General features: G+C 37.0%; 1 protein-coding gene across 2 annotated transcripts in view; it reads right to left on the bottom strand.

The window, feature by feature from the left end:
• Positions 1 to 6,648: 6,648 nt before the first annotated feature.
• LOC136258952 (uncharacterized) overlaps positions 6,649 to 25,048 on the bottom strand; it is a 40,849-nt gene continuing 22,449 nt past the window's right edge. Inside the window, exons 6-16 of one of the 2 annotated variants that reach the window (XM_066052343.1) lie at positions 24,049 to 24,150; positions 19,317 to 19,415; positions 18,311 to 18,409; positions 17,986 to 18,084; positions 15,819 to 15,905; positions 8,761 to 10,935; positions 8,636 to 8,702; positions 8,250 to 8,582; positions 8,095 to 8,172; positions 7,649 to 7,990; positions 6,649 to 6,915 (exon numbers count right to left, since the gene is read on the bottom strand). In XM_066052343.1, the coding sequence (XP_065908415.1) occupies positions 6,863 to 6,915; positions 7,649 to 7,990; positions 8,095 to 8,172; positions 8,250 to 8,582; positions 8,636 to 8,702; positions 8,761 to 10,935; positions 15,819 to 15,905; positions 17,986 to 18,084; positions 18,311 to 18,409; positions 19,317 to 19,415; positions 24,049 to 24,150 (3,534 nt within the window). In that variant the 3' untranslated portion in view covers positions 6,649 to 6,862. Of the gene's footprint in view, positions 6,916 to 7,648; positions 7,991 to 8,094; positions 8,173 to 8,249; positions 8,583 to 8,635; positions 8,703 to 8,760; positions 10,936 to 15,818; positions 15,906 to 17,985; positions 18,085 to 18,310; positions 18,410 to 19,312; positions 19,416 to 24,048; positions 24,151 to 25,048 lie in introns of those variants that run through there. The other variant, XM_066052344.1, reaches the window with a different exon arrangement.

Raw genomic sequence — 25,048 nt, 5'->3', positions numbered from 1 at the left:
TACTGCTACGTTGAAATAGGTTAGTAACGTACAGTTCTAAGTACTTAACTTAATATAATAACTTACTTACTGTCCCAATAGCGAAGTTAGTTGGCTTAACTTAGTACAAAAATGATAACAATATAAACTCCATCCCACAATCGCAAGTTTTCTAACATTGCGTGTTGAAGCATAGTAACGTATTAATGACGTTTTAACGTATGGACAATGTTTTGATGGCTATTAGCCCACGCTATTAAAACCACAATCGATCTTCAGATGCTACTGTATAAAACAAATGGGATGAGTTCTCGTTAGTTCTTTCACCTATTAGGTGAGTGCGCCCCAAGTGATATATATCACTTGTACCATGGCTGCTTGGGATTTTGCTGACATATACACCCGCAGCCCTCGGGCCTGCGGCCCTCGTGCTTTGGGTGTATATATCAGCAAAATCCCTCGCAGCCATGGTATAACTATTGCATATTTATTACATGCCCATTATTCCCCACAGGATATTATTTTGCAGCTGATCTCTCTCCTGGGTGACTTGAAATGTAGCTGAACTATCTATAAGGTGACCTCTATTAGCTGATCTCTCTACAGGGTGATTTGTTTCTAGATGAACTCTCTACAGGTGATTTGTTTGCAGCTAAACTCTCTACATGGCGGTTTCTTTGTAGCTGAACTCTCCACATGATGGTTTCTTTGTAGCTGAACTCTCTACAAGGTGACTTCTTCTAGCTGAACTCTCTACAGAGTGATTTGTTTGCAGCTGAACTCTCTACATGATGGTTTTTTTGTAGCTGAACCATCTACAGGGTGATTTGTTGTAGTTGAATTCTCTACAGGGTGATTTGTTTGAGGCTGAACTCTCTACATGGCAGTTTCTTTGTAACTGAACTCCCTACAAGGTGACTTCTTCTAGCTGATCTTTCTACAGGGTGAATTGTTTGTAGCTGAACTATCTACAAGGTAACTTCTTCTAGCTGATCTCTCTACAGGGTGATTTGTTTGCAGCTGAACTCTTTACATGATGGTTTCTTTGTAGCTGAACTCTCTACAAGGTGACTTCTTCTAGCTGAACTCTCTACAGGGTAATTTCTTTGTAGCTGCACTCTCTATATGATGGTTTCTTTTTAGCTGAACTCTCTACAAGGTGACTTCTTCTAGCTGATCCCTCTACAGGGGGATTTGTCTGTAGCTGAACTCTCAACAAGTGATTTATTTGCAGCTGACCTCTTTATGTGGTGGTTTCTTTGTAGCTGAACTCACTACAAGATGACCTCTTCTCTCCAGGGTGATGTGTTTCTAGCTGAACTCTCTACTGGTGATTTGTTGCAGTTAAACTCTCTACATAGTGGTTTCTTTGTAGCTGAACTCTCTACAAGGTGACCTCTTCTAGCTGATCCTTCTACAGGGCGATTTGTTTGTAGTTGAATTCTCTACACGGTGATTTGTTTGAGGCTGAACTCTCTACATGGCGGTTTCTTTGTAGCTGAACTCTCTACAAGGTGACCTCTTCTAGCTGATCTCTCTACAGGGTGATTTGTTTCTAGCTGAACTCTCTACCGGTTATTTGTTTGCAGCTAATCTCTCTACATGGTGGTTTCTTTGTAGCTGAACTCTCTACAAGGTGACCTCTTCTAGCTGATGTCTCTACAGGGTGATTTGTTTCTAGCTGAACTCTCTACCGGTTATTTGTTTGCAGCTAATCTCTCTACATGGTGGTTTCTTTGTAGCTGAACTCTCTACATGATGGTTTCTGTGTAGCTGAACTCTCTACAAGGTGATTTGTTTGCAGCTGAACTCTCTACATGATGGTTTCTTTGTAGCTGGACTCTCTACAAGGTAGCCTCTTCTAGCTGATCTCTCTACAGGGTGATCTTTTTGTAGCTGAACGCTCTACGGGGTGATTTGTTTGCAGCTGAACTCTCTACATGATGGTTTCTTTGTAGCTGAACTCTCTACAAGGTGACCTCTTCTAGCTGATCTCTCTACATGGTTATTTGTTTCTAGCTGTGTGAACTCTCTACAGGCGATATGTTTGCAGCTGAACTGTCTACATGGTGGTTTCTTTGTACCTGAACTCTCTACAAGGTGACTTGTTTCTAGCTGATCCCTCTACAAGGTGACTTCCTCTAGCTGATCTCTCTATAGGGTTACTTGTATCTAGCTGAACTATCTACAGGATGATTTGTTCATAGTTGAACTCTCTACAGGTTAATTTGTTTGTAGCTGAAATCTCTTGTTTCAAACTGATCTCACTGTAGCATAACTTATTTGTAGCTGAACTCTCTAGAGGATGGCTTCTTTGTAGCTGAACTCTCTACAGAGTGATTTTTTTTTGTAGCTGAACTGTATATAGGGTGATTTGAACTTTCTACAGGGTGATTTGTTTATAGCTGAATGCTCTGCAGGGTGATTTGTTTGTAGTTGATCTCTCTACAGGGTTTCTTTGCAGCTGAGTTCTCTACAGGGTGACTTCTTCTAGCTGAACTCTCTCTTGTTTCTAGCTGATCTCTCTACAGAGTAACTTGTTTGTATAGCTGAACTCTTTACAGAGTAGTATTTTGGTTGCTGAACTCTCTACACGGTGACTTGTTTGTAGCAAAATTGTTTACAGAGTGACTTGTTGGTAGCTGAATTCTCTACAGAGTGACTTACTTGTAGCTGAATTCTCTACAGAGTGACTTACTTGTAGCTGAACACTGTATAAACTATAAATTGACTTGTCTGTAGCTGAACTCTCTTCAGGGTTACTTGTTTGCAGGTGATCTCTATAGGGTAACTTGTTTGTATAGATGAACTCTTTACAGGGTAGTTTCTTTGTAGCTGAACTCTCTCCACAGTGACTTGTTTGTAGCTGAATTCTCTAGAGAGTGTAGCCGAACTCTCTACAGGGTGCATGACTTGTTTATAGCTGAACTCTCTTCAGTGTGACTTGTAATGTTCTGAATCACTACAGCGATATATTTGTAGCTGAACTCTCTATAGGGTGACTTGCTTCTTGCTGAACTGTCTATAAGATTAACTGTTTGCAGCTGAACTCCCTACAGAATAACCTGTAATGTAATAGAATTCTATAATGGAGTAAATAAATTAGCTGAATGCTCTATTAGGGTGACTGTTCTATTAGAGTATCTCGATCTCGCATTTGCTACACGGAGTTGGCTTTCGAATCATAACTCAGTGGTTTGTAATCCAATTCTTCTATACTACTGCAAGGACTTTCAATGAAGATTATTCCAGCTATACACCGATTTTCAGCTCATTGCTCTAAGCGGTTTGCCTAGTAGGCGTGAAAACTAATACTTTTTTATTCCTAAAAATCGATCGCGTAATTGTGACACAGGTTGGGTTTTGTGTCATATCTCCGTGGTCTTTATCTCGATTCTTTTCAAACCACCAAAAGGCACTCCTACGATGGTTACTCCATCTACATAGCAATGTTCTACTCATTCCATGAAGCGGTTTACCCTGTAGGCATGACAACATATCGATCTTGTTTTACGCGAATAATCGGTCATAACTCTTGAATCATTCATCGGAGTTGCACCAAATATGGTGCTAGGATTCGCCTTTTAACTCCCCTTCTGTGTGCCAAATTTCAAGGCGATCGGAGTACGCGTTTGCGTTTTATAGCACTTTTTGCAAGTGTGCGAAAAGACGAAGAAGAAAAAAAAACGAAGGAAAAAAACGAAACTTTGGCCACTCGTATCTCGGAAATGGCTTGAGTGATTTCCTTCAAATTTGGAATGTAGACTCCCCTAGCTAGCGGGCAACTCTGTAGCAAATTTGGTTCCAATCGGATAAGGTATCACCGAGATACAAATGTGTGAAAATGACGTTTTCTTTCTTTCTGTCAATATACTCACTGTGTGGCTGCACTGGCTTCTTGGGCCTATCGTGTGTCTTGATATGTAATATTATTACAGTTACTTTATTTTATGGGTAATATGTAACTGTAACTAAATAGTTCAGTTGCAAGTAATATGTAACTAGTTACTTTTACAAAGTAACTTGCCCAACACTGCTGATATTAAAGACATTCTAACCTTTAAAACATACTGCTTTTATGACTTCACAAAGGATAAAAATAAGGAGTAAGGCAATAATAAGAGGTGATTATTAGCTACTTTAAAATACAGGATAATCTGCTCTTCCCAACCACCTACACCTTAGCCTGTTTGTGCCCCTCCCCTTTCCAGCTCCTGGATTCGCCCCTGGTAAGCATAATAAAATTATCAATAAAGTACATATTACAGACACACATGTATTTATAGCCTGCTTAGCATGCCCTTCCTAATCTTGTACTTTTGAAAATCATGAGCAATTGAGCATGCAAAATTAAAGTACATCTTGAAATAACTTGTCAGGAATAACTTGTCAGGATGGAAGTTATCAGAAATTTTACTTGTTAAGACCTGCAAATTGTTGTACATATTACATAATGGCTAGTATCAAATATAGTGTATGGCTTTTCTGACTAATTGTAAGTTTTATGCTTTGTCTGAAGTTGTGAGAGACCATAATACATATAATTATAATATACATACATACTGTATCATGGCCTCTAAAATTGGACATTCAAAGTAAGGTACAGGTATATGGGCTGGTGCTACTACTGTACCTAAAAAATTGATTGTCTTTGTATTGCGCTGCTGCCCTCCAGCATTAATGGAGTAGATATGAAGTAATTGTCTTGGTACAAACAAAGGTCTAGGCAACAACCAGAAAACATCTGCTTGCTGGATGCTATTTGAGAGCCAATAGATGCACAAAAAGTGTAAACTACAGTAATGAGATATAGTGACTCTACTATGTATGCAGGTATAAATGACATATTATATATATCCAGGAGTTGTACAAGGTAGTTTCCTGATTTGGTAGTGAGGTATCAGTGCAGGGGTCTTGGGATGAAGCTCCCTGCCACAGACTGATTTGAAAATTGAGAAGCTTTGACATTAACTAGATTCATGATTTCATGGATAGCATTAAATATTTTCAATATAATAATAATAATAATAATAATGCAACTGTTGCTAGCAAAGTATTTAGCTACTAATGGAGAGCCTCTGTTACAAGCAGTGTTTCAAGGATCTCAGTGGAGTGGTCTTGAAGAATCACCATCTATATTTAAAAATAGGAGAACAATTGAACACCTTGAAGCATGGAAAGATAAGCCATTGCATGGTCAGTTTATTAGGCAACTTAATGATGGAATAGACGTGCAATAGCAGTGGTCATGGTTATATAACAGTTACCTAAAGAAAGAAACTGAAGGATTTGTTATGGCTGCACAAAACCAGGCTATCTCCACTAATTGTATTAAGGCCAACATTAACCATCAAACATGCTCTGCTCAATTTTGGTTGTGTGGGGGTACTATCGAGACTGTTGATCACATTCTTAGTAGTTGTGCTGTGATTGCCCAATCGTATTACAAATAAAGACATGATAAGGTAGCGAGGAGAATTTGCCATTGATGATAAGTGGTGGACTCACCAACCACTTTCTGTGATGGAGAATACCTCCATGAAACTACTATGGGATTTCACAATCCAATGTGACAGACATATACCACACAATCGACCAGATGTTGTATGTGTAGATTACCTAACCAAGATAATTTATTTAATCGGTGTGGCTATTCCAGGTGACACTAGAGTTACAGAGAAAGTTGTAGAGAAACACCAACGGTACACAGATTTGAAGATTGAACTCCAGAAAATGTGGAACATGCAGGTTGTCATTCTCCCACTTGTCCTGGGTGCTCTCGGATCAGTACCTTTGTGCCTGGAGAAACATTTGAAAACCTTGAACATTCATTACAAAGGACTACTACCAAAGTTACAGAAGAGCGTTATTTTAAGTTCCTGCCATATTACTTGAAGATTTTTGACAGAGTACCATCAATAATCTGAACTATGGTATAGATTCAGATAACTATTTACCACTCTCATGTATGTACATATGTAATGTATTCAATAATAATAATATGCTTATTATTATTAATAAGTAATTACTCTGAAATGTCAATTGTTTTGGTTTATGGCTGGCACTGTTACAAACTCTGATATAAACACATATATATTCAAATTCATCAAATGAAACTACTTTAAATTTCAAGTCATCCTTACATTTATGTATAGTTATATTATTCTGTAATTAACTGCTCTATTGAGTATATTATTTTGATCTTTATCAAGGAGTTTTCAACACAAAGCCTTGTCCCATAAAATAAGATAGTTGTGCTCCTGCCGCAGCCTGCAAGCCTACAAGTTAACATTTCAGAGGGGAGTTTCTGGATCCCAAGAAACCCCCTAAACACTCCCCTAGTATACATTTTGAGACCTCAGAATTGTATACACAGACTGTAGTAAGAGGTGTTCATCTGTGCTTTTGCAAAGAGTGTAACTCAAGATTTCAATGAGAACATCAGCTGTAATGAGTTATACATAAAACACTTTACTCCTAGATGGTGAGCACTTTATTTGGCAGAAAATCATTGTACAGTACATGCAGCAGCTGGAAAAAAAGATGCTTTCTAATGGAATGTATAAGCAGACAAAATGAATGTACAAAAATTATAAATGTTGCAAGATAAGTTGCCGCAATTTTGTAATGTAATATAAATCGTTAACATAAATATTTCTACTTGTCACAAAAATGTCAATAATACGTATTCTCGCTCTAACTCAGAAAACAAACAAAATTCTAGTGTCAGAAAATACACACAATGAATACAGTATGTTTTCACATAACAGTGCAAATATCCTACTTCATTGTTAATCTACACGGAACTGCAAAATTGAATGCAGTACATTGTCTCTTATGTAAATACTTATGTCTCTTTAAGTAGAAATAAATGTACATTACACTACACTGGCATTGCATCCAGCCCATCTGACAGACACTGATCATCTTTGCTATCTACAGTATAATGCATAACATTGCATAACGTGTAATTCTATAGTGTCATAAAGCAATATCTACATTATTATTATTCAGTATGATCAAGAGTTCATAATATATATATTTTTGATGTAGAGCAGAAAGTTTGTTTTTTAATGTTACAAATAAATAGTTTAAATTTGACTGGGTCTGGAAATATTGGTCTTAACACCAACGATGACAAGTTCAATTTTTTCATTACAAACACAAAATTTAATCTACATGAAAACCAAATTTCACTGTGAAAATCAGCAGGAGCTATGCAGTCTGCTTATGTTGAGGTGAATCACTCAGATGATCTAGGGTAATTCTGAGTTCTAACCAATCTGAGGATAGTGGCTACTACAGCTCCAAATAATGACCTGTGCTGTTAAATTCCTTTTATTTTAATCCCTGAATAGCCTGTTCCTCTTATAACAACCTTTTTATCTCCCCCCACCATCCCTCACCTAATATAACATTCACTCATACAAAAATATCTACATGCTGTTGCTCCTGAAGGATAAAACAATTGAGAATATGGTAAATGTAGCATCATAACATTTAACCAGTGGTGAGCCACAGCATGCTTCTTAACACTTGCAAATACATAGGAAATGGACATTTTCCATAGACAGTCAATGCAATGTAACAGTGTAAGTAGTAAGTTGTTATCAAAGTGCGCATAAGCTCATATATGGTAGAGTAAACCATCAGATACCATAATTCTCACCTTCTGTGATAGTTTCTGCCTTGCCATTTGTGGACAGCTGATTTCTAATGGCAAGTGAAAGACTTTTGTTATCAACACTTCCATAATCTTCCAAAATGTTAAGAAATTGATAAAACCCATCACTGCAATTCTTGAACCCTGCTTTCAGTGGATTGACCACTTTGCCCAATATCAGAGCGTTACCCCTAATAGTGGATGTACTTGGTCTGAGAATTTCTTCCTCATCTTTTGGTGATATTATTTTGTGTGAGACAAAGTGATGAGTCAACTGCTTAGCAGACAAACTATCAACTAGTTTACTGTAGTAATCAATGAGTACTGAGTACTCCAATGGTGGACATTCTGAAATGTGACTTACAGATGTTATAGCACCCATAGATCAAAATTAATGTAGGTACCATGCACACCCACACAGTTACATGTGTGAACAAAATACTGTATCTCACCATTTTTAATACCAAGTTTATCATTTAGTTCAGTGAGGGATGCTGACTCCTGGTTAACTGAATGCTGTAACAATGAACCTGTGCCAAAAATACATGTGTATACATACATGTACAGTACAGTATGAAGACACTTGCATGCCTATACAATAAGCTACCTTGCCGACTTCTCTCAGCAGCTTCAGTAAACATTCTTGTTCTCATTTCAAGTGATAATGCCTTAGTAGCATTATTACCATGATGTTCCATAATGGCAAGCATCTTGTTAAGGGGCTCAATATCATCCTCCTCTCGTAATGGAGATGACACTCTACTCAGTAATAGTTTAACTGCCATGTACGATGGAGTAGTGGGTTTAGTGATCTCATCATGATCAGTTAATGAGATCACTCTATGTGATACAAAGTAGTGAGAAAGATCACTGGTAGGCAAGGTGTCAATTAGTTTACTGTAGTACTCAGTGAACAACTTGTACTCTCCTGACTGGGGGCCTACATACACACAAAATTGGGATCCTAGCCTATAAAATAAACAGTATGCATACCTTCATGCTTTTGCTTGGTCTTCTGTGTTTCTATATCTTTTACTACTTCACAATATTTTTGGTGATCCTGATTTGAAAGAAAACTTGTATAAGGTAAAACAAAGTGATAAACAAAATAGACTCACTTCTGTTAGCCACACTATATGAATGCTGTTCAAATTCATAAGTTTCAAACTCCCATGACCACAACGAGCATAATCAAATGGAGGAGTCATAGTGGTGAGCACTGCTATGTGCTCCTCATTGAATCCTTCACACTGACAATGAAAACCATATTGGAGTCTGCCTTGCTTGTAACTCAACTGTTCACAAACACCTTGTAAAGCATCTGCAAGTACATCCTGTACTGCAAGGTGTATGGAAACTTGATGGTAGTATAACTCTCTTTCATGTCTAATTTGAATTTCAAGGTAGAATAGTTTGTCCAGCAGTGACAAGAGATAACCATGTGGTAAACTGAATGATATCAAGTTACTGTAAGTATGGTAAATGTCCCTCTGAGCAAGTACATGATTCCAACCTTTAGGAAGATGCTGTAACAGATGCACTACCAAACAGCATAAAAATCCTCTTGGTAGGAGGTTGGATACAAACTGAATCAAAAGTGGTTCACCTTGAAGGTAGCCATATTGGGATAGCATATCATCACCTTGTGACTGGCTAGTGTAAGTTGGTAGTACATAGGGAATGAAATAGTCCTCTCCACTACCACCTTCTCTTTGTATTGGAGCTATTATTTTCATCTCAACAAGAAGAGATATGAAATAGTCTTCTTTCAGTTCTCCCTCCATTCTGAGTTCCTGAAGAAGTTCTTTGGAGAAAATGCCAGAGTATTTTAGCTTTTTAACAGCAAGTAAATTGGATGAAATTTCTTTAAAGCTGAAGCAAACTAAGTTACTAAGTCTATCAAAAAGCCACTGGTGATCAATGATTACATAATCGCACAAACCAGGAACATCTGGATAATACAACAAAACTCCCAACAGATGATAATATGACAATGCACTTTTTACCTCCAACTCTGGAATCAATTTACTTTCTACAGCAATGGCACAGCATTCTTCAATTGATATGTAAGGTTTAGCCTTGCTTGTGCATACTTGACGTATTTCAAGTTCAAACAACATCCATGTAATTGGTAAATCATACACATCTTTGTCAGAAGCTAACATTTCAATTTTGTTACGGATTAAGTTTGCAATTGGATCTTCTTTGCTGTCATCACCAGCAGTGGTGTTGTCTACAGGGAACAAAACACCGCCATCTTTGTTTGACCAGACTGCTGCTTTGCAGTCAAGCTTTTCAACCATTGCAGTGAGTTTGTTATCTACATTCTGCAAACTTTCTGGAGTAACTATGTCTGCATGAGTTCCCACACAACAAAGATAAGAATTAGTATTCTTGCCAGGAATTGTGACCAGCTCTGGAACCTGACAGGCTGGTCTTTCCAAAGAGTCATTAATTGTGGACATCAGAAACTTGATCATGTCAAAGTTGGAGTACCTCAAATGATAAGGTTCAAACACATGTTCACCGTGTTCACTGTACTCCGCCAACACTTGATCTTCAAGGCTCTTAGATAAATCATGTACCACAAAAGTGACCACAGGATTGGCATTGATGGTTGGTAGTAAATGTATATACTCTGGTTGACCCCCTGTATCCAGCAATGTAATGATGTTTAAAATTTTTCCAGGTTGATGGATAGTTTTGCTGGCTGCTGTACTAGAGGAAGTAGTATGAAGGCTACTGTCTACCAAGCTTTCAAAACTTTCAAGCTTTTTACTCTTAACTTTAGGTGATCCTAAAAGAACATCAGTGAATCGTCTGCCCAAGGACTGGGCTGAGATTGAAACATCACTAGCCACATGGTTTTCACTTTTAAACAATGTTCTGGAATTTTCGTCCTGTAGAATCATTCCAGTGTCTGTCTTCTGCTTGCCAGCAGACAGTTGTTTTTCTTGTTCACAATTTGAGTTGTTTGATGACAATACCTGCCTCATGTAATTCAAGTCACTGTTATGGTCCATCTCCAACCATACCACACCTTGATCATGATCATCAGTCGGTGTTGACTCAACCACAATGGCCTTCTTTACTGCCACAGCCTGGCTAATTTCAACCACATTAGTGCTATCATGTAATTTATTGATTTTCTTTTGTAATAAAAGATTCCGGAAGCTAGTTTTACCAGCTGCCCCTGAGCCAGTAAAGAAAATTTTTATAAATCGTACAAGCACTTTTCCGTGCTGTTTTTTTGCCTTATCAAGACTTCTTTGTAATGATGCAGCCACTTTTTTCTGCAAATAAATATCCAGTAATGGTTACAGATGAGGTCACATACACACTCATTAAGTCTAAACCACTATGCATATCTGTATAACTCCCATTTCAAATATTCAGTATTTGTCTTGCATAATTATATTAGGCTTTTTGACTAAAGCATTTTCACCTTTTATACAGCAAGGTCAAACGCTGATCACAATATAATAACTTATAGAACTTTGTGTGGGCGAGATCACAGGAATAAGTGTGCTGTAAACTTCATAAAGTACACTTTAGGGCAAACAGTGCTTTATTGCCCACAAAGAGTGCTTTATTGCACTGCAATAAAGCACTCTTTGTGGACAATAATGCACAGTTGCCCACCTGCTCTAGTGTGCAATCATATGCGGTGCTCACGCCAGTATAACTGGCAGGCTGGTGAAGGCTGGTACCCCTCTCTGTGCTGAGTGGTCAATCACCCCAGCCAATACAAGTTCTACCAAGGGATTGCTTTTATAAACATACCTAAATGCCATAATTGATTATTAGGCATTATGCGCCTAACAGAGAGTATGATTTAAAAAAAAAGTTTTCTCCAAAATTATAAGCGCATGTACTTAACAACCCGACTTTACGGTATTAGAGGAGCAAAATCCTCACATGGTCACTTTGTAAACTGCGCTCCAGTGAAATTAGTTCATTTGGAGACTCAGTTTTGTAAAATTTATGTCTAATGTAAAAATTTAAAAATGATTTGATGATGGGTGGGAGAATATAATGTTGCCGTTACATTTGTTAATGTAAACGGACAAGTCCTGGAGATATCACGGAAATATTCCACCATGTGTCACAACTGAATCGATAGTGGGCTATGACCCAAACCTGTCAAAATATGCGATGAACGTCTATCATACTAAACTATGGTGAACTAGCTATGCGTGAGTTACTTTGTTAAACTACTTTGTGTGCATTCAGGCTGCTAATAGTTCATGCAACATGTGTTAATTACGAGTCCTAGTGCTTTGTCTTCGTGCTTTATTCTTCGTATAGCACTCACGGCAATACTTTAACATAACTTAATTATGATTTCATGCACCATATCAAAATTATACAGCACATAATGTCAGGCCTGTATGCAGGAATTTCAAAAGGGGGATTCTAAATTGAGGTGGTAGGCAATCTCAGATGCGGGGATCTGGAGGCACAGCCCCCAGACAGCCCCCAGACGCTGAGAAAGGTTTAATATTCAATGTCCTGAGAATAGCCTCAAATTGCTTAAATGCAGAAATGCATGCACTGATTAAATAAACTTCTCAAATTCCACTCAACATGGGCCCATCGCACACTAATACAAACACGAGATTAAAATATGGTTGTAGTGCATGTTCACTCCAGCATTTCTAAGACTGCTCAGGGTCATTCATTTCAGCTATAAGCTAAACCTTACATTTCACCATTGTCCAAACATGGATGATAACCACAATAAGGTTAATATGAAAACAACTAACATGGATGATAACCACAATAAGGTTAATATGAAAACAACTAACATGGATGATAACCACAATAAGGTTAATATGAAAACAATTGACAGACTCAAACACTTGACACTTTATAATTCATATCATTGGATGCAACAAGCCAGGCTTACTTGTGTTATAGTTGTTGCTATAATTACAGTCTATCAGTCACAGTGTCCACTAAGTCTGGTGCTCATCATTGCTATTCCCAGGCTCTTATTAGAAAATATTTAACAAATTACGATTGGAATGAATCGAAATAATATTAATAGTAGCTCTCAGTGCAGTATGGTCAAGGATGGCTTGATGGATAGCCTTATTAAGATACTGTAAGTAGAATAATAGAAGCCTTAGCCAATAGAGAGAAAACCACTGTCTGTATTCATACATCATTAAAGCGGTTTCTATGTACACAGATAACCTGGAAGCACTATGGTTAATACCTGGAAGCCACATGCGGTTCAGCTGGTAGAAGCCATGGAATGCATGTAATGAATGCTAGAACACAGATTAGTTGAAAAGATCGTTTTACAGTAAAAATAAAATTTCCAGTTTATAATAGGGGGTTCGATCGAACCCCCTCGAACCCCCTGGGTATGGGCCTGACTGTACATACTGTACAGTGGCGGATCAGGATGGGTTTCTGCTTTTAATTTAGCTCAGTGGCAGTCTAAACACATAAACATTGTTGTACTGACAATTTGTCATAGCAAACAACTATGCAGAGGTGGATCCAGGGGGGGGGGGGCTTTGGGGCTGAAGCCCCCCTTCATATTTAGGCTTTACTTGATCAATATGCTGAGTACTTTTGTCTTGGTATAATTATATGATCACTAATAATACAGATACTCATAAAACCACCTTATAAACATCTTTTTCCAAGGTATTATCAGTGGATTTATGCTAAAGGTTATGCAACAAGGACCCGGATCAGCATTGGAGGTGTACAAGATCGGGATACTCTAATAGAGCAGTCAGCTAACTACTCTAATAGAACATTCACTGGAAACATGCAGTTGGTTCTGTTATGGAATTTTTCCAAATCTGCCTACACTTATACATACAATGAAGTGCATTGGTCTGTTTAAAGGGCTTCATTCATCTACTTGTGTAGTTAATATGTATGGCAATACTTAATTCAGGTATACAATTTCCATTGAAAATGCTCTCAGATTCAATCTTGTCAGGGACGTAGCCAGGATTTTTTGAAGGGGGGTTCCAGCACCAGCATTGAGTTACCAGAAGCAGGGGTCTGGGGACACAGCCCCCAGCTGCTGAAAGACTTTCAATATTTTAATGAATCAAAACTCAGCAAATTGCTATATTTTATGCAAAAAGTACATTAATTGTGATGTATAAGTGCCCCGCGATGAAGGTAGTACTAGATAAAGCCACCTAGTGGAAACAGACAGCATAACACATAGAGACACAGTAATCTGTAAGTGATAGTTATCTCACTGTGGTATAAGATCCATGAATACACTGATACAAATGGAATGACTTATAATCATAACAATATAACTATACAAATATGCATAGCATGAATTCATTTTGCATAACACAAGTGATAAATTACTGGAGCTCTATATCTTTAAACACTGCACACCAAAGCTATAGCAGTATAAGGTCATGCTAAGTTTTGCATTTAATGTTAGAATGTCTGAAAAACTTCATATGTGACTGAATTTGACAAAACAAGGCTTCGACGCACAAAGCTTTGTTAGGAGATATGGCGATTTTAAGGAATCATTGTGTAATAACTTCCCAGTGCCTACAGCTGTGCAAACAAAATTTGCACCAATTGTTCATCTGTTCACTAGCTATCACTGAGTCGGTGTATACATTTCTGATACCCAAAATTTGCCCTGTTTTGAGCAGCTTTTTTCGAGCGGGTAATAATATCACAGATGGTAGTAATAGGGTGGGAGGGTGGGGGTAGTAATAGGGTGGGAGGGTGGGGGTGGACGGTGGTCTTAATATACGGGTATAAAATGGAGTAAGAAGACGATTGGTATAAAATGGAGTAAGAAGACGATTGGAATCCAGAGGCCAAGTTTGGGCTCTCCATGGCCCTCCATGGCCCTCAAATTACTCCAAATTGACTGAGAACACTATTGGCGAGCTCTCTGTGAAGTCCCAGCTCACTACACACCATTATCACAAAGCCATGGCCATTTAATGGTGCCAATCTCACACTCGTGGCTTTGACAGGGTCGGAAGAAAGCTGCTACAGAAACCAGACTTGCCAGTACTGAAGGAAGTACAGTGTGAAATATGATAGTGTATTAGACCAGCAATCCATTTCTGGTAAAATCGTAAGTTTGATTTTGTGTGTGTGGAAGCCTTGTTATATGAAATCCGGTCACATATGGACATGGATATATTTACATGCAAGTTCTATTAGAGTATACCTAACTGCTCTATTAGAGTATATACCTGACTGCTCTATTAGAGTATATCAATCTGTTTAACAAGTTTTGAAGAGGCCTAAGGCTCATGTTACCTCTGTAAATCCTTCCTTGAGAGATGAATGCAAGCTTTATCAATTGTTGTGCTGTGCCATTACACTATATTACTCACTCATTTTGTCCTGCCACACTAAATGGTGTGTTAGGATCCTGCTTGCAGAAGTCAAAATTTTACAGGGGGGTTCCTGAATCCCCCGGAACCCCCCTCCCTACACCCCTGCTTGTATTGTTCAAATTTCAAAATTTTCCACTTTCAACATTATTATTCTAACATGCACCTATTCAGTGTTGTGCAATTGTGAGAGGGGTGCATCATGTGAATTTTATGTGGAAATGTCTCCAAATTGCAGTATTTAGCATCTATTTTTCGAACTTTTCCTGGGGGAGCATGCCCCCAGACCCCCCCTAGTTCCAGCATGCTTCGCATGCTGGGAAGTGTGCTTTGCACACCTCTACCCAAGAGATTAGTACCTTGAGTTAGCCTCCCCCTTTTATAAATCCTAGATCCGCCCCTGCTATGTACCACTGTATTTTAGTAACATGCCAGCAGTTGCACTTAATTAACATCATTTATATCTCCATTAAACTCTCAGCAACACTTCACTTTTCATCTCCCACTGCATTAAAATGATAAAGATACTCTTAATAGAGCATTCATGTAACTACTCTAATAGAGCAATCAAAGCTACAGTTTGTAGTCACCATATTTTCCCTATAGTTAGCTATAGTATTTACAGTTTAAAGCATTGGATTTATTGCAGTTGGTAACTAAAAATAGCCTTAAATCCTATCTCAGAGCTTCTAAAATCTCAAAATTTTCTGGAGAAATGTCATCAGATGTCTTATTCAGCTATATCAACTTTCAGAAACCCCCTTTTAAAAATCCTAAATCTGCCACTGCTGTATTGGTGTCTCTATTTAATAACTTACTCTTCTTTCACATAATACTCTTTTCATTTTGGTTGGCATGGATGAGTGGCCATTTTGAACAGCAAGATCAGTAGGTATTTTTCCAAACTATAAAATAACATACTGAAATTATTTATAAGGCATAAATGTATGTATGCATATGATCATATATAATCAAGTACTTACACACAATAAACATATTATTAAGTACAGTAGCAGGAACCAGTAAGAAATCACATGGCTTTGTGCACTTAAAAACAGCCTTGCAATAAATTTTACCTGAAAAGACCACCTATAAAACCACCGAATGCATTTGTATTGCTGTAATGATGCAGCGAAAAGTCTAATGTTTAGATGTACAATGAGTTATGAAAAGTTTCAGAATTCGACTGCCTGCCTGCCTGCCCGCCCGCCCACCCACCCGCCTGCCTGCCTGCCACAAGACCTAGTAGTGTACGGCAGGCAGGAAAGCACATAAAATGGCCTTCCCAAAAAACTGGCGACTGATTGGTCCTCCTTGTTTTTCCTGAAGGATTGATCATTGTGATCACATCACTGCCTTAACACATGATTTTTGCATGTGATTTTAATGAAGTGTGAATGTATAATAAAAGGCTTATAGCATAGTTAGATAAATGGAAACAAACCAGCTATTAAAATTTTAATAGGAAGTGGGGATCAATATAGTGTGCAGTTTCATTTTTCCAACATCCAGTTACAAATGCAAGTAAACCATTACAAAATTAAGATTGTTTCTACAGCACAGCATGCTCAGCAATATCCACAGCTTCATTGCTACAAATGGGTACCTTTAATCCATACATGTACCACACTAAAATATAAAATGATCCATCCAGTTTGTATCTAGATTTTATACATGACACCAAAACTCATGGATGTATTATAACTATAACATACTTAGACTACAATAAGTTTGTTACTGAAATTTGATTGGCTGAAACAATATCTCTAAAGCCACTCTCATGTTCAATAGAGACCACACTTTGAGGCGATATGAAACACGACAATTACGTGCCTGTAACCTTTGCAATGCATGCGTAGGTAAATGGATAGTAACAGCCGTACTGAAAATTAGGGAGGGATAATGGGCTTGTTTATACTAATCAGCACTACATTTCTTGTTTACAAGCAGCTCTCATTGTAGTCCAATTAGAAACATAACAAGGCAAGCATGCGCCTATGACATTTGCAATGCATGGGCGTTTAAATGGATAGCAAAGGCCACGCTGAATTAGAGAAAGGTGTTGATGGCTTGTTTCTACTAATTAACAAGATATATCTCATTTACAAGCAGCTGTCAACTTAAGGTACAATAACAAGTGTAGCCTACATATTAAGTTAGATGTCAAGAACCAATGGGTCCCACGGGATTCAGAAAACCCTCAGGCCCTTACTACACCCTCGCTGTGCTTGGGCAGTACAGCGCAGGGAATTCGAGTTTTCTAAATCCTGTAGAACCCTGGTTTGTGATATCTAACTATTATGTAACATAACATACATGCAAACCTGCAGTACGCATGTATGAAGTGCATAATAAGTGTGTAACATCTTTTCTGCACAATATCCATGATGAAAAAAGTGACAATGATGTCTGTTTAGCAACTGCACAATGCCATAGAACAATTTTAATGGTACTGTAATATCTGAATTGTATATAAAATAGTTAGACATCGAAACACAGGGTTCTGTGGACTTTAGTAACCTGAAAGTTATAGATGGTGCACAAGCTACAGAGCCTGAGGGTTTCTAAATTCCATGGAACCCTGTGTTTCAATGTCTAACTAATTTAGACCACAGCTTGTAGTTGTATCTTCACTGCTGTTTGTTGTACCTTCACAGCTGCATGCTTGTGACATACAGAGATGTATTAGAAACAAGAGTAATGCACCTCTTTGTAACTTGTAACAGAACTTGCTATGATTTTTTTAATATGAGTTAAATGCCCTTATGTTGCCAATGTTACAAGCTCATAATAGTCTTGTTTTGTATCACCCCAGAGACAGGGATCCATTGAGACATAAACAAGGGATCTATAGGTTGTAAGTAATCAAATATTTCATCTTGCTGTGATCTAAAGGACAGTTTAAATTCATACAGATGATTGTTTGCTGCAATCTATCCAATTATTAAACAAACAAATCACATAGAGGGTAGTGTATATACGTACATTGTTTTTAGCATCAGGGTTGGCTCCTTTTAATATCAACAGTTCCGCCACTATCACTTGACCCTTTTCTGCTGCTAGGTGTAAAGGAGTATTGTCGTGCTACAAGTGCAGAAAGTTAGTATTAAAATCATTAATGTAGATGGAAATTTACATACACTAATAGAGCAGTCAATATCAAATGTGCATAAATGACTCTGTATAAAACTCAGTGATCAGTTCTAGTTCACAGGTATCACTGCTACACTGTAGTACATAAACATGAGCTGAATTTGTAGTACACAAGTACATTATGCAGGACAAACATATCATTTCAAATGCTACTTACCTTGTTCTTGCTGTCTACATTAGCTCCTCTTGACAGCAAGAGTTCTACAACTTGATGTTTGCCTCTCCATGACGCCATGTGTAATGGTGTATCACCATCCTATAATGACATGGTCAATCATATGAAACATACATAACTATATATGACCCACTGAGTGAAAATTTTAACTTGAGTAGTTCAATTATTTTTAATTTCTTGTTACTTTGTTGTCTACACATAAAATCAATGGCTGGTGAATACTCTGATTTGTAGAAACAGAAAGCAGGAGCAGCAAATTGATTGATTTACACAGTGACTACACTGAGATCACTCATAACTCACAAGTGCAACAGGCTATAGAAACTGGGACTTTCATCATTGTGTTCATCATAAACTGGTACATTCAGCAATGTATTATGTTAATCCATGCTTACTAGCAAGATGGAATTTTACTGCAATGTAAACAAACACACATAATTCGTGTTTGCTAATGGTACAGAACTCAAACAAAAGTATTTTAATCTCCATAAACAGGTCATATATGTTATTATATCATTTTGAGCCTTGTTTCACCATTTACATACATATTTATTATTTTTTTATATACATATTTTATCTGTTAGTGTAAAATTATATTAAACTAGTTGGGTTTTCACTCAGCAGGTCACATGTGCAATTCAGATGAGCTATAGTAATATTGTAGGGTGAAGTATTTGAAATAAAAGTAGTTCGTTGTATATATGTGACCGGATTTGCGAAAAGGGGTCTTCCACACACATCCAATTTACCAACTTTGACAACTCATAACTTCAGATTGGAAATGGCTATTGATTTGAAATGTAGTCAGTACTGCGCACCAACATAGCTTAGTAGTTGGAGAAAGTTTCAGGTTAATATGTTTCTTAAATACTGAGTTATGGTCTTCTGAGTTCATAGAATTGGATGTGTGCGGAAGACCCCTTTTCGCAAATCCAGAGATTTACCAGATTCATATAAAGACTACAGTATAATATACTGACTTACGTACATCATTCCTACTGTTAAGATTAGCTCCTTTAGTCACTAACAATTCTGCAACTTGTACCTGACCCAGCCATGCTGCTCTGTGTAGTGGTGTGTTGCTCCACTGTGACAAATCAGCAACAATAGTGTATAATTTATTGTTTTCATTTACTATACATGCACATATTTAATAACACTCATTAATTAAGTTTGAGGAGCATGTATTCTCTAAAAATCACATACGCTCTTCAAATAGCATTTACTAATCAATAAACCATGAGCAGTTTACTTCCATGCAAATAATTAGAACTGGTTGATAAATACAAACACATTATTACACATTAACACAAGCGCACAGTGACACAAATCTTGAATGTTCTGCAGAGCCAAGTAATGACTTCAAAAACCATACCATGGCGATCATGCATGGATATTCAAACCAAGTTTCAAAAATTATAAATCAGATTTCAATCAAATCATGAAAAGATGTGTGATTCAAATAACATACAAATTGCAAAGGTGTTGCACCCCTTGATTGAGTTGAACACTTAATAAAGATGTCAGAAAGATGCAATGTCACACATCTTTATCATTTTGCTAGTTAACAAAGAAATTGTAATGGAGAGTACAAACAATTTGATAAACCAGCATTGGTATACAAGGTTTCATCTTAAGTTAACATTCTAGTGTCAGTACTGCATATTTTTTTCAAAACAAAGTGTACCAGCATGCTGACAAATAACACAGTGTTTTATATTATTTTTCACTAGCATTCATATAATCCGAGTTACCATCAAACTGGAATTCAAGCAAGCACATATGCTTGCATTTAGTAGATGGCCATCCAATGAACCTAATTTTTGTTTACTATTATAGTATTGGTATTAATTGTACAGGGAAAGGAGGCTCAAGGAGCCTGTAAAGCCTGATCTTTACAAAACTTATGTATTATGTGTTAATACGTAATTAAAACACAAAACTATACAGCTATAATTACTATACAGCAAGAAATCAACTAATTGGTATTTAACTTAATCCTATACTCTTACAATTACAAAAAAATATTGAATTTTCAACTAGAGTAGGGACCATAATGCATTGATAAAAAGTACTGAAACAAGCTGGAGTATAGTGCATGATATTAAGTTTTATTTCTCTACTGTGCATTTCCATTATGGTATCTTGAGCACAGTAGGGATATAACACTTCTCATTGTTTTACTGTGATTTAATATTGTGCACTACTCCAGCTTGTTTCAGTACTTTTTATTGATGTGCTATGGTCCCTACTCTAGTTGAAAATTCCAATTTTTTTGAAATACTTGTTTGTTAACTCTTTTTGTGAAATATAATTATTGTGACTGGTGAACCCCCACATATCGCATCAAAAGAAAGAAATGGTGCCACGCATGCCAGATATTGATTATTGCTTGAAAAATGAAGTATTCATTATGCTTTGTTGTCAGCTATGTTCAACTCTTTACACAGCATTATGAATCAATAACTGTTAAAAATGCACCTCTACAATCAAAGTAGCCACTATAAAAATACGGACGATTTCCTTTACAAAGGGAAGCCATCACTGCTACCACCAAATCAACACTTTTTGCTGTCAGAAAAGATGAATGGGACACAAAGGAGCACTCTGGTAAGTCCATGAAGAATGTATTGTACATACTGCAGTATGCTAAAAGGCACCTCTCGGGCCGAAGCAACACTGAACAGTGAAAAAGTCAAGTCTGTAGCCTTAACCATTATCAGTCAGTCAGTCAGTTACTCAGTCAGTCAGTCACTAGAAAATTCCTTTTAATATTTTTTATAATTCCATAGCAACTTGTTAAAAGCGTTTCAGGTTGATTTTAAGGCTTGTTTACATGGGATTAGTTTTACCTAACCAATATTACTTCATCATCATCAGGGAAAAGTGAGGCTGGTTTTTGGGTGATGTTTTTTCATGGGCCATGCCCACACCTTTGTGGTCCCTTCTGTACAGTACTATCAGGACTGTATGACAAGAAAAGAGCATTTGTGCACATGTGACCAGATTAAAAAATAACTGATTCAAATTGTCCATCAGATAAAATCAAACTAACAACACCAGTGGTATATAGTTACACTAGTATTATACTATTAGTTTTAGACAATGGCATGCAGCGTTTTCTTTGATGTGTGGAGGTCTTTTATTTACGAAGCAACCTGGTATCAGGTGTCTTACTGGTAAGATACCTAACTCGATAGGACACTTGTTCACAACCATGATGCCCATAGTAATGCAATTAGCCTCTTGTGGACAATTGGTATTTAGCACATCAGTAAACACCAAAGGAAATTATGCAATTGCGAGTGGATTGTAAGAAAGAAGTACACTCAGGTATGCCGTTATCTGTGGCTATATAGCTCAGTAGGGATAAGACCATCATGGTAGCTGGTTAATCAAAAAAGCCATTGATTCAGTTTGTAGCCTTTACCATATTAAAGTGCACTCTGTAGACCTAGACAGCCATGCTGACACTGGCTATTCACGCCATTCACACATATCTATAATACACTTTTTATCAACTTTACAAACCTTTATTCACACTCCATGGCTTGCATGATCTCTCATCTTCAGTGTCTTACAATGGGAACTCTCTATACTAACTCACTGCTTTACGCGACAGTCTAAAACACTGAGATTGTGCCTCTGTAATTATTGACATCACCTCAGGTATTAAATCCTCAAAGACACTTATCACTAGTACCTAACTATTACTAAGCCTCAGCATAACTCAAGTATATACTTCTAGGCTGGTTGTAAAGAGTCATCTTTTCTAGGTAGTGTGGCAAACTTCAATGGTGCCTTAGTAAGGACCTGGCTTAAAGAGAAAATCTGTGGAACTCTGGTAAATATGCACACACAATACTACTACTGTTAGCTAGTTTGTCAAACATTTTCATTTTCATTTTCTGTGTTCATGTCTTGCTTTTAGTCATGAACCTCATCCATTTAGTCATGAGGTCTATCTCATGCCCACCCCACCACCACCATTCTCCAATCCTTTGTAAGTACTCACGATACATGCACATTATTACTACACTCATCTAACCCATCAGATTTGCTATCTCATTTGGGGGAACTGTATAATCATCAACAGTACATGTGCTGGGAATCTTCTGAAAGAAAATAAAATGATGCATCTGCTCATATGTATGCTCGCAACTCTTTGGCAAGATATAATATATTGTATTTATTAAAAACTTGAAACTACTGATGTGCAATTTGTATCAGTCTTCCAAAATCCAGTCACATGCACACGCACACACACACACACACACACACAACACACACAACACACACACATAATTATATAGAATACATACTATAATTATGAATATTTTCCTATGACTTTGTTCTAGAGAATAATTTTACCAGACAGACACAAAATTTGCTTACAAGAAGCCTTTAATGACTGATATGTATACAATCCACATAAAACAGCCAAGCTGTGAAAAATGGCATGGTTTTAAAAGGCCTTGGCAAAAAAAAGTTGTGAAATGAAAGGTGGCAACCAAGAAATGGCTGCAATGATGTTAATGCTAGTAAATTTTAACAATGCACACAGCCATCATTAAAATTTATTAACATTAACATAATTGCAGCCATTTCTTGGTCACCACCTTTCATTTCACAACATTTTTCACCCAGGCTTTTTTGGCTGCACCGATTTTTTAACAGCTTAGTTGTAAACCAGCCTATGGCTGACTTTGGTCTTCTTATCTATACAGACAAAATGATGATCATAAAGACAGACTTATAAATGTATTGTATTGCACACTTTACTTCAAGTATTAATTTTGTAATACTTTAATAGAGTACACATTTTTGAGGACTTCTACTGGAACATACTGTACATAGAACGTTCTAGAAAAGTCTAGAACTTCCAAGATGTTTCGTCACTATTAGGTAATATTCTTCTTCTACTCTAACAGAGTGCACATTTCTTGAGGACTTCTAATAGAACATGATAGAACAATCTATTCTATTGGTAGTATTATAAACTTTATTTATAAGCATATTTAAACTAGTTATAGAGCAGAAATTAAGTGAGGTGATTAGCCAAGATAGCAGTGGTTCAAGATATGGGTGTTAGGTACAGTATGGAGGTGTCCGGTTCAATCTCTGGTAACTTTGCTTTCGACATTAATTTTTTTGCCTTTTTTACTCTGCAGTGACTGCTCTATTAGAGTATCTTGATCCCAAGATTTTGCACTTGTTTGGTTTTTGCTTTATAACTTTGTACACCAATCACTGTTTACCCTGTAACCATGACAGAAGTTTGATTTTAAGTGAATAAATGCTCATAGCCCCTTGGATATTCATCTGATTCATAGCAAATTTGTTACATGAATTCTCCTTCATACACTCTTCATTAATGCAAAGATTGAGGCAATCGGTTGATTGAGGCAATGGAGTTACACTTTTGCATTTTATAGCAATTTTTACAAAGTGCCTGAAAATGAATTGAAGCCCCTATGCCTTATGGCTTAAGAAGAAAAAACAAAGAATAAAATCAAACTTTTAATGCCCATATCTCGCAAATTGTCTGCTGTGATTTTAATCAAATTTGTTGTATGGCCTACTCTACTCAGCAGACAGTTATAGTGCAATAATGGATTGCTTTGAAGAAGGGGCATACGGGCATTAAAATGCTCTGGTCACACAACACACTACCATGTGCCTTGATATAGAATATACATAATTATATATCAGACACATACTATTTCATCTTCATTATCAACATTAGCCACTCTTGATAATAAAAACTCCACCACTTGTGTATGACCACTCTCTGTTCCTTTATGCAATGTAGTATTTCCCCACTATAGCAAAATGAATGCATAGCTAAACATTGAATTTTATGTAGATGTACCCCATATGGAATTTGAAGTACAGTATTACTATTAAGTCATAACTACAACAATTTGATCCATTACTAAATGGATTACTAAATATGACATTGATTAGCAATTTATTAATTTAACTAGGCATGTTGCTACAGCCAGTTACAGGCCAGTTGTATTTGTAGGCTTGTGCCAAATATGCCAGCATAATTTCGATCATAATAGGTTAGCAAAAGCAAAGCATCAAGTATTGTGCCAGCATATTAGGACCATTTTAAGAATTTTAATTAAATTTGCAATGCGTGCACCAAAAATACTGCAGTAAAATGAACACAGTGCACATTATTACTGTATTTCATACCAAAAAGCATTGAAATGTAATTATTTTTACTGTTTCTTGGCTGATTATTACCACTTCACGGAAGTAAGGTTGAGGTACTCTAATACAGCAGTCACTTACTCTAACACAGCAGTCATAAACTTCTGATAAAACAGCCAGTTTTTGAGCATAATGTTGATTTTGGGAGCATAAATTTGAGCATAATAGGCTGAATTTTTTAGCACTGCTCAAAAGCATAATATGCAGTTTTCAAAGCATAATTGGCTCAAGTCTACGTATTTGCTTGCCTGGTTTCCTGATAATGGATTAGCAAAACCCATAATTTATGTATGCATGCATGTACCTCTGTCAACACCTTCACTTATACGGATGGCTATTACCATGGAATTTGAATCAAAGCACATAACTTCAAACAAAATCACATATTCAAACTGTTCACAAGTTATTTGTATGTTGTACTATAATTCAAAAGCTGAATTTGATATTTCTTTCAGCTCTAAATTTTCAATAACCTTCACCATTAATTTTGTCCTAAAA

This window comes from Dysidea avara, chromosome 6, assembly GCF_963678975.1.
Source record: "Dysidea avara chromosome 6, odDysAvar1.4, whole genome shotgun sequence".
Classification (NCBI taxonomy): Eukaryota; Metazoa; Porifera; class Demospongiae; order Dictyoceratida; family Dysideidae; genus Dysidea; species Dysidea avara.
This window is presented reverse-complemented; position numbering and strand designations above follow the sequence as displayed.